The sequence below is a fragment of the Barbus barbus genome, assembly GCF_936440315.1.
Source record: "Barbus barbus genome assembly, chromosome: 10".
Classification (NCBI taxonomy): domain Eukaryota; kingdom Metazoa; phylum Chordata; class Actinopteri; order Cypriniformes; family Cyprinidae; genus Barbus; species Barbus barbus.
Window position 1 is genome coordinate 8526238 of NC_136738.1, and position 10757 is coordinate 8536994.

Here is a 10757-nt window from a genome sequence, read left to right on the forward strand (position 1 = left end):
TTTTTCAGTCATAAACATATCCCCGATTTCCTTTCACAGAAACATGCTTGTTTTGTTCACTAGATTAATTCACACTGAGAATATCTGAATCACGGATGACTCCAAATGCACAGATTCAGAATATATTTGCACTAAAATGTCCACAGAGGACCGATTTGAAGAACAAGCTCAGTGTGAGCAGCAGGCGAGACCAGCATCAGATCTATTTTCTCCAAATTAGTCAGTTCCTGTTTCTGTTAATGTTCTCAGTAGTTGGAGTTCATAAGAGCCCTGGCCTGGCTCTTTCACAGCCACTGTGTGAGGAAACGCATGTGGTCACAATCGTTTGCATGCTGCGATCATCAGCTTGTTCTGTTGCATGAGCAGCCCTTTGCTGCACCACTGCTTGCTCTGATAGGTCTGTGGAGTCACAGAGAGGAAGTGCAGTACTTTCTACAAAACCTTGGATCTGGTGGCTTCAAATGCTCTGACAGGTGAGTCTTTCTTTAAGTGTAGGAATGAAGGAGTGAAGCTTGTGAGGGAGAGAGCGATGCATTGTCCAGGCAAGAGAGCATCCCTTGCTGGATGAAATATGGTGTTTCTTTTTAAACTGCTGCTTTTCTAAAAGTGCTCAACCACAGAGGAAACTCAACAGAGGAAATGTAGCTCACTCTCTCGGTTTTTACACAGCTTCTGAACAAAACTAAAATAACAGTTTACTTGCTGTGTTAGCATGCATTTCAGATCATCAAAAAGCATTTTCAATGCAAATTATGGATGTAATTGGATGTAATGTGTGTAATAACTTCTTCTTTGAACTCGCTAAAATGGAGAAAAGGATACACATGAATTTGAATGCAAATAGTGTCTATAAATTAAGCAAAAATGTAATTATATTGTACCACACTTGTTTTTACAGAGCAATGTCGAATAATAACTTTCAAAATTTTGGATGTCAGTAACACTCACACACACACACACACACACACACACACACACACACACATATATATATATATATATATATATATATATATATAAATAAAGCAAGGATGCACTAAATATGGTTCAAAGTGACAGTAAAGGCTTTTAAATGATTACAAATGATTAAAAAAATATTTTTCAATGTTGTACATTTGAACCTTTTAATTTTTTAAAGCATCCTTAAAAAAGTATAATGGTTTCCACAAACTATTAAGCAGTGTAATTGTTTTCAAATTTTAAAATACTAAAACATTTATTTATTGCAGAAATGTTTTTTGACTAAAGTTATAAAAAAATAAATATTATTAATCTGCTTAAATTAATGCAGTATATTAGTTTAGATGCATTCATGTTCACAAGATTATCATACATTTTTAAAACAATCTTTTTCAAAAAATTCTAATATTATCAAATCTTACCTAAAATCTTTAAAAGTTTTAGAATTGTCTTCACTGAGAGTCAGAATGATTTACTGATGTTAGGAAATGTTCTCTCATTCTCTCATATTGTCATTTAAACTGGTCACTAAAAACTGTAAAGCGCATCAGACTGAAGTTATTTTGTTCTCAAAAATGGATTTTCTATATATGTGCACCAGTTAGAATAACATGCATTGTAGTTCTGCACGTAGGCCACTTTGACTTCGCAGGGGGTTTTATTGACCATCTAATGGATTGTACATGGACCATCTGAAGGTCATTGTATAATTTGCAGTGATAGTGCAAATTAAGCAGTATGTCTGTGTTTGGTCCATCTTTCTAGAGAGAGATGTGAAGCGTGTTTAATGGTGAGCTGCTCTCTGTACAGCACAGCCGTGTTTATTTCTGCTAGTGTCAGGAAGTCATTGGCTTCAGTGCGATCACTTGAGAAGCAGATAAGACCTTTTAACTATTTAGCAACTTATAGTCTTACAGTATTTAAGTGTGAAATAGGTCACAACTGCCTTCAATATAAGCTGTTTTCAGACTAACGAGAAAGATTTAAGTTTTGAAACTTACAGGATGTTTTTGTAGCACAATGATCTCTTATATCAAAAGATCAAGGGAATTTTGGTTTGTAAGTTCATGACCCCTTTAGAGTGCACTGACTTGTTGCCTGAGTGTTGACTGACAGGCTGTTCTGGGTGGATGTTAGGGTGTTGGTAGTGAGTGTTAACTACCAGCGGTGGTTTTGGTTTGCTGTGTGGTTCTTGTGTATTTCAGTAGCAGTTCTGCTGATAAAAGGAAATGAGTGGAACTGTACTTCAGTATCTGTTTAAAGCCACTTTAAATTTAAGAGACAAGAGCAGCGCTGCATGCCATGATTTTACTGCCGATGTAAAATATCCATAGTGATGCACATGAGTAATCAGGTCACAGCTGCCGCCTGTTCACTTATGAATAGCCTTTATTATGAAAGTCTTTCTGTAGCTGAAAACACAACATCAACCAAAAGTTTTATTTTAGCTTTCCTAAAAATACATTCAGGGTTAAAACTGAGCATGCTGAGCAATATTAATTATTTGCAGCAAATAATTACTTGTTTTTTTAACTTTACTTGTGTCACCCTATAGTGAACACCTGCTGTTTTGTTACTTTCATATGGTTGTATTAAACTGCAAAAGGGTATGTTTGAAGTATGTGTGTAAATATGTGTGTATCATGTGATATTTTGTCTGTTTCTTTGGAAATTGGAACAAAAACTATTGAAGATGAGGTATGTGTCTTCAGAAGATGTGCTAATGTGACTCTTCCTTTAATAGGTATGTATTTTTTATTTGTGTGCTCTCAGTCTTCTAGGTTAGAAAGAAAGAAGGGGAAATATGCCTGGACCGCCACCACCGCCCCCTCCTGGCCCTCCCCCAACCTTTGCAGTGGTATGACAGCATTGTTCACATCTACATACATATTTTGATGATTAGCTTTCAAAATATTTATACTGAACCTAATACAGTTATTTTGGTACTGATTATGTTACTAGTTCATTTGTATGAGCTAGAATAGTATCTTGCATAAAACAAATGTTCTGGTGAGTCTACAGTTTGTTCATTTGTTTTCAGAAAACAGTCCCAATTATGCCTGAAAATTAAAGGTTTTTATATCATTTCATTTGTCAAGGCTACTGTATTTTGCCATCTAAAATTACTGGGTTGAATCCCACCACAGGAGGATGAGATTCATGAACATGTTGTTACAAATTGCTGCAATTATGACTCTCTTCGAGTCTTTATTGATGTTGTCAAATAACTAATAACTAGAAAATAGCACTGGGCACACTTGTTATATGACGAGAAACCAAATAACCTAAATTGCAATACCAACTTTACTTTTTTACTTCTACAGTGTGTGCATAATTATTATGCAAGTTGAAATTCTAGTTATATATTTTTTTCTAAACACATTTTACCAGTTCCAAACCACATCAATCTTAATAACTACTATTAATTTTGTATTTAATAATTTATATATGAAATATAATTGTTAATAAGGGCTGGAAGTGAAAAATGCCTTACACTCAGGTGTGTATAATTATTAAGCAGGTTTTCTTTTATAGGTAAAATGTGCCAAAAAGGAGATTTAACTCACACTAAAAAAGTCAAATATTATTAAATGCCCATGAGAAATATTTAATAATATTAAATACCACTGGACAGCTAAATGTGAAATCCAGTTGGGACTAGTATAGTATAGTATAGTAGTCCTATTGTTATTTGACCAGAATATGACCAGATTATCAGCTTGCATAATTATGCACACACTGTATTTAAATCACGTGGTCACAAATGCATACATGTAGCATGTGTAATTATATAGCATACACCTTAATTCTGTTCAAAGTTCTTGGTATTCAAGGCTCAACAGCTATTTTGAGTTGATGGCAATGTGTGTTGTTTGGAACTTGTCTAATTTACAATGACTATCCCTAGGCAAACATAGAGAAGCCAAATCTGAACAGATCTGAGCAGCAAGGGAGAAATGCTTTACTATCAGATATCGGCAAAGGAGCTCGACTGAAGAAAGCCGTCACCAATGATCGGAGTGCCCCAGTGGTGGACAGTGAGTTCATATATATACAGTGCCCTCCATAAGTATTGGAACAGTAAAGACTAAATTGCTCTGTTGGCTGTGGAGTAAAGACATTTGCAAATATGATTAAAAGATTAATATGAGACAAAACTACAGAATGTCACATTTTATTATTAGCCGTTTCAACACATACATGTTTTACCAAATAAAAAGAACAGCACTTTTAGAGTTCATCCCACTCACTGATGTGAGCACAAGTATTGGGACAGTTGAACATAAGGCAGATATAAAATATTAAAAGCTATTATTTAGTTGCAGATCCCTTGCGCACAATCACAGCAGTGAGTCTGTGACCCATAGACATCACCAGACTCTTGGTCTCATCCTTTGAAATAATTTTCCCAGCCTTTAATGCAGCCAATTCCAATTGTTGCTTGTTTTGGGGAGTTTCTGCCTTTACTCTCCAGCTGGTGAAATTCATGTTCAATCAGATTTAAATCTGGAGATTGACTTGGGCAATCTAAGACTTTCCATTTCTTTGCCCTTATAAATTCCTTGACTGAACTGGCAGGGTGTTTTGGGTCATTGTCCTGATGCAATATGAAGCACTTCCCAATGAATCTGGTGGCATTTTCTTGAATATTGGTAGGCAAGATGGTTTTGTACCCTTCCAAATTCATTCTGCTACTGTTGTCATATACATTAAGTCATCAGTAAAGTTGAGAGGGCCTGTTCCAGAGGCAGCCATGCATGCCCATGCCATGACACCACCTCCACCATGCTTTACAGATGAGGCTGTATGCTTGGGTTCTTTGCAGTTCCCTTTTTTCTCCACATTTTTGCTTTCCCATCACTTAGATAAAGGTTCATCTTTGTCTCATCGGTCCATAAACACAGTTCCAAAACTCTTCTGGCTCACCTTTGTGCTTTTTTGCAAACTCTAATCTTGCCTTTCTATTTTTGGTGCTGGTCAAAGGTTTGCATCTTGCTGTGTAGCATCTGTAATTCTGTGTCAAAGTCTCCTGAGGACAGTAGATTGTCAGAGCATCACCCCAGCTTTCTGGAAGTTGTTGGTGATTTTACAGACACGTCTTTTAGGATTCATTTTCACAGCTTTTATGATTTGTCTGTCATCAACTACTGTTGTTTTCTCTGCCGATCAGGTAGTTGTTGGTTGCTGGTGTCGCTGGTGGTTTCCAAACTCTTGATTTCTCCATGCCCTTTGTTTTTGCTATAGCTCTAACTGACTTCTTCTTTTCTTTTAGCATCCAAATTGCTTGCTTTTCTCTTAAAGACAGCTCCCTTGTCTTCATCCTGGTTTGTGTGTGTCATCATCGAATGCAAGATTCGGAATGCAGAAATAATGGATATAACTAATACGAAACATTCCCTGCTTTTAATATCTGAAGAATTAATGCAACAGGACACAGCTGATCAGAGCTTAGAAAGACCTGTGAGGCAACTGTTCCAATACTTATGCTCACATCAGATAGAGGGATGAAACTCTAAAAGTGCTGAACTTCTTAGCTGGTAAAACACGTGTTGAATCACCCAATAATAAAATGTGCCATTCTGTAGTTTTGTCTCATATTCATATTTTAATCATATTTGTAAATGTCTTGACTCCACAGCCAACAGAGCAATTTTGTCTTTATTGTTCCAATACTTATGGAGGGCACTGTATATTGTGTATGCAAGTGTGTGTATATCTTTTATTTTTAAGAGTGTACAGCCGAAGACATTTTGGAATTAATTCTTATAAGCATAATATTTTATGATAATGTTTTTATTTACACAGAGCCCAAAGGTGGCGGAGGAGGTGGAGGTGGAGGTGGAGGTGGAGGGTTTGGGGGCGGAGCTCCAGGTGGAATGGGTGGGCTGTTTCAGGGTGGAATGCCAAGACTGAGATCATCAGGAAACAGAGAGAACACTGGTAATCTTCTAAATAAATAAATATAATTATAAAAAACTAAATAAACAAATTAAATTAAAATAAATATTAGAGAAGAAAAATATTACTACTACTACTACTACTACTACTAATTCTACTAATTCTACTTTAACCAATTATTTTTGCATTGTGACAAAAATTGAAATAAAATAATAACAACTTGCATACTTACAAAATACATACTATACTATACTTATTTATTTAATAATTATTATAATTGTATTTATAATTAAATCATATGTGCATTGTGACAAAAATTGAAATAAAAATATTTACTACTACTATAATTTTATGCATTGAGATAAAAATGTATATCAAAATATTACTATATCATGTTACACCATGCTATACTATACTATATTATACTATTATACAATACTATTACATTTCAAATTTGCACCTGACATACCTGTACATACTAAATTGTCTATTTTGTATATTGTGTTTTTGCTATTTTGCACATTGTCTATTTTGTATATTTGTATTTTATTCTTTTTATTATCGGTGTCTTGTCTCATCACTGTCATTCTGTCGCACTGTGGAGCTTCTTTCACTAAAACAAATTCCTCGTTTGTGTAAACATACCTGGCATTAAAGCTCATTCTGTTTCTGTACTATACTAATATACTATACATTTATAATAATCCTAATCCTAATTCTAATTGAATCATTATATTGTTTGACCTGTGACAAAAACTGAAATGTGCTATACTTTTCTTGATGTACTTTGCTCTATGATGGCACTAAAGCAGTAAGACCACCGATGCCTTCTTCAGCGGGGAGATTCCCAGCACCCAGCAACACAACAGGAAGCAGGCCCCCACTCCCAACCGCCGGACGACCTTCTCCTGGGAGGGCTGGACCCCCATCTGTACCACACTCATCTCGCTCACCCCAGCACAGCTCTCCCAGCGGCCCACCGCCTCTACCTGGAGGGCGACCGTCAAGTTCCTCACCTTCTGTTCCACTCCCCAGCCAGCAGGGCAGACGTCCAAGCCTTCCTCCTCCCCTGAGGGAGTCCCAATCTTCCTTCCCTCCACCCCCAATGCCAGCAAGTGCCCGGCCACAATTACCCACAATCCCAAGCAGGCCCTCAGATGATCTCCCTCCTCCTCCACCACCCACTGGAGGAAGAAGAACATCATTTTCTCGAGATGGACCACTACCACCACCGCCGCCATCAAATGAGATTAAACCAATGAGTTCTCAGAGGCCTATGGGTAATCCACCTCCATCCTTACCTCCAGCAAGAGGAGGGGCCCCACCTATCCCACCATCCCCACGGGACGAGCCCAACACTAGAGGCTCTCCGCGAAACAGCCTTCCACCTCTACCGCCTCCTGGACGGTCCAGCCCACTGCCACCATCACCCAATGAGAGGCCGCCTCCATCGGGAAGAAGCCCATCAATACGGTCAGGTATGAGCAAGGTCATTCCTGTTTTGCTGTTTATTTTTTACAGTCACAATATTACGTTTTTTTTTTTGTTTGTTTTTTACTCAATTTATTTATCAAAGGTATTTTTTTTTTTACAAACATTTTTTTAAAGCAGCTTTACAGAAAATGCTGTTAATGTGAATACTTACTGTATATATCCGACTTAATATAAAGAACTGTGCAAAAATAGGCAATATAAACAATCAAGTAGTTGATTTTCCATACAGTATACTATGTATACTTTATATCCAACTCTATATAAAGAGCAGTGCAATAATATAGTTTACTTATTACAACATTATTTGAAATTCAACTAGTATGTCTAACTAATATGATGTTAAACTTTAAATATTTGATGTTAATATTGTATTTATATAATAAAACATACATTGTCGTTCAAAAGTTTGAGATTGTTAAGATTTTTTGTTTCTGAAAAAAAAAAAGTTTCTCATCCTCATTAAGGTTGCAGCCTTCAGTTGCTTGATATTTTTGTAGAAACCAGAATAGAATTAATTTTTTTTTAAATAAAAATCCTAAAGATTATGCATGTCTTTACTGTTCATTTTGATCAATTTAATGTGTCCTTGGTGTGTAAGATTGTTATTTTCTTAAAAAAAAAAAAAAAAAATGTAAATACCCCAGAGTAGATATTAGTAGAAATAAGAATTTCACTATAATATGCTTTTAAAGTGTTCCCCATTTTTCAGATAACATTTTATGGAAATACCTTCAGACACACAGTTCAGATGACTGTTATGAGGTATATGAATGAGAGGAATTATTTTATTTTGTGATTGCTCCTCCCCTTCAGGTCCTCTACCACCTCCACCCACTGGAGGAGGAGGCAGAGGAATGGCTCCCCCCGTGCCTCCTCCTAATCGTCCCGGTGGATCAGGCAGACCCGCTCTACCCCCAGACCCTCCCAGAGTGCCCAGCTTCCCTCCACCACCCCCTGACACCATCAATGGCTACCAGTGCCCTCCACCATCTGCCACAGGTATGACTGCCACAGGAACCTTATACCTGCTCATGAGAGAGAGGCATCCTATAGGTCAACAATGCAAAAAGCAGTGAGTTTAAAGCTGAAGAGTGGCGTTTCTGCATCACTACCATCAATAAAGAGAGTTGCAAATAAAGTAGGTTTGGATAAGAGAAAGTATTTTAAAAGAAAATGAAAACATACTATTGGGCAGTTTAATCTTGAAGGAATAATTCCCCCAAAAGTGACATTTGCCCCCCCTCATATTGTTCTAAACTTGTATGACTTTCTTTTTTCTGTGAAATGTAAAAAAGGTGATATTTTGAAAAACGTTGGTAATCAAACAGGACAAATTCATTGCATGGACAAAAAATACAATGGAAGTCAATGGGCACTGAAACAGTTTGATTACTAACATTCTTCACAACGTCTTCTTCTGTATTGTGCAGTAGAAAGAAAGTCAGGATTGCAGTGATGTGAGGTTGAGTAAATGATGACAGAATTGTCCTTTTGCGTGAACTATCCCTTTAATGTCTATGGACAGACACAGCATGTCGATATAAAAATTTACTCAATATGGTAATGAAACAGTTATTGAAAAACTATGTGCTAATATAATTGTTACTGACTGACTCTGTTTGGCTGCACATATTCTATTGTATTCTTTTCCATTAGATGAGTGGGGCATGAGGTTTTCCTTCCATCCTCTGTCTGAATTACCACCACCAGAGCCATACGTCTCCTTCTCCAAGTCTTACCCCAGCAAAGCTGGCAGCAAAGGTAAGCACTGCAGCATTTTGTGCAGAATTGTAATAAGAATTGTTTAAAAGTTATTCTTCAGTGTGTGTTGTGCTATTCACCCTCAATGCATTTTTCTTCTGCCTTTACATTCATTTTAATGCAATATTTTAGTGTTTTAATATCGTAATAATCCATTTGATCAATTCATATCTATCTGTATTTGTTTTCCAGGAATGAGAGACAGAGGAGCGCCACCCTTGCCACCAGTTCCCAGATGAAATGCTTTGATATTATATAGTGTGAGCTGGATTTTCATCTGCTGAATGAGACTCGGGACTCATTTGTGAAAATATGATTGTTTTGAGCTTTTCAGTTACATTTTTTTAAATAACTTTGTCATGCATTTTAATCCTTTGGGGGTAATTTTATATCATGGTACAAATGTATGTCCAGATATGGCGATTAAAGTGCATTCTGTCATCATTTGAGGAAGTTTGTTTTAATTATTTATGGCATCATGTTATTCTATACATTTCCCTAATGTGGAAATGTCCTGTGAAACCAAACCACTGTAATTCACCACACTGTCATCCCTTCAACCACACGTCTGTGTGTGAACTGGACAGTTCTACTTTCTCAGTCTATTAAAGATGCAATCTGATTGGCTGAAAGGGCACAAGTACTTCAAGTACTTGAAGCTCTGAAACATTTTCACAAACTCACAAAGAAATATATTTATATATATTTTTTCCATTTGCATGTATGAATATTATATTTACCCAGCAAGAAAACAATGCTGAGAACATCTGAAAAATGAGAATTTAAATCACACTTAAAAAAGAGAATATCTTGGAAAACAAATGGGGGAATTGTCTCCATTTTTACTGATAACCAGCTATGAATATCAAACCAGAATTTAGAAGTAGCCTAACCTCACAGTAAAGGTATATAAGTGATCTCATCTGATGAGAATAGGTTTCAGGAAAAGAAGAACAAAAGCCACCTCAATTTCTTTGTTTTGTTTTTTCTGTATAAAATTGCTAACAAATCCTAAACATAATTCTGTGTCTCCTTAACCATTGGAGCAACTGGATATGTGAGATAAAATAAAGCTTATGCCTTACTGAGGCGTCAACATCTCCCAAAAATAGCACTGATAATCCACCATGATAATACATTTAAACTCTTTATAAATAAGTTTGTTATTACACTTACTATCACAGAGATCTTCATTACATATTTTTGGATTATTCGTAAAAAACCATTGCATTCTTTATCATAGCCTTTATTTGTATTAAACTCCATATTTATTAAAATCATTATGAGATAAGAAATACACATTTGCATCGTATAAATCATGAATACAAGTAAAGCTTTTACTATACCAATCACTTTTAAATGAAGACTTCCTCTTAATAACAGCCCTATTGTTCAGAAGAGTGGAGTTGTGAGGGGAAATGTTGTGGATAAATATCTTTTCCCAAAAAAAGCAGTACTTGTTTATTAAAAAAATTAAAACCTTCAAAGGAATTTTAAATTAGATCAAGATTACATCTTAACACAAATTCAAGGCCACCAATGTTTTTGAAAATATGATTAGGAATATGGTATCATATTGAGTGAGGCCTTGCTAAGCACTCTTTAAGCCATTTTATTCTGAATGTACCAAGAAGAGATTCAAA

The 10757-nt window shown here is 36.0% G+C and overlaps 1 protein-coding gene across 2 annotated transcripts; it reads left to right on the plus strand.

Moving 5' to 3' along the window:
• Nucleotides 1–288: 288 nt before the first annotated feature.
• Nucleotides 289–9560, plus strand: LOC306876048 (WAS/WASL-interacting protein family member 1-like). Of its 2 annotated transcripts, none has more exons than XM_079426945.1 (8): nucleotides 289–473; nucleotides 2734–2818; nucleotides 3869–3998; nucleotides 5767–5901; nucleotides 6669–7337; nucleotides 8167–8352; nucleotides 9010–9114; nucleotides 9307–9560. In XM_079426945.1, the coding sequence occupies exons 2-8, from the start codon at nucleotides 2765–2767 to the stop codon at nucleotides 9351–9353; spliced, it is 1326 nt and encodes a 441-aa protein (XP_079283071.1). In that variant the 5' UTR covers nucleotides 289–473; nucleotides 2734–2764; the 3' UTR covers nucleotides 9354–9560. The 2 variants fall into 2 exon arrangements, with proteins under 2 accessions (XP_079283071.1, XP_079283072.1); XM_079426946.1 differs by having other exon boundaries at nucleotides 6672–7337.
• The last annotated feature ends 1197 nt before the right edge of the window (nucleotides 9561–10757 follow it).

Coding starts and splice junctions, on each gene's coding strand:
- LOC306876048 (XM_079426945.1), top strand. CDS start 2,765: ATGCCTGGACCGCCACCACCGCCCCCTCCTGGCCCTCCCCCAACCTTT. Junction 7,338..8,166: donor AAGCCCATCAATACGGTCAG/GTATGAGCAAGG, acceptor CCTCCCCTTCAG/GTCCTCTACCACCTCCACCC. Junction 8,353..9,009: donor CCCTCCACCATCTGCCACAG/GTATGACTGCCA, acceptor CTTTTCCATTAG/ATGAGTGGGGCATGAGGTTT.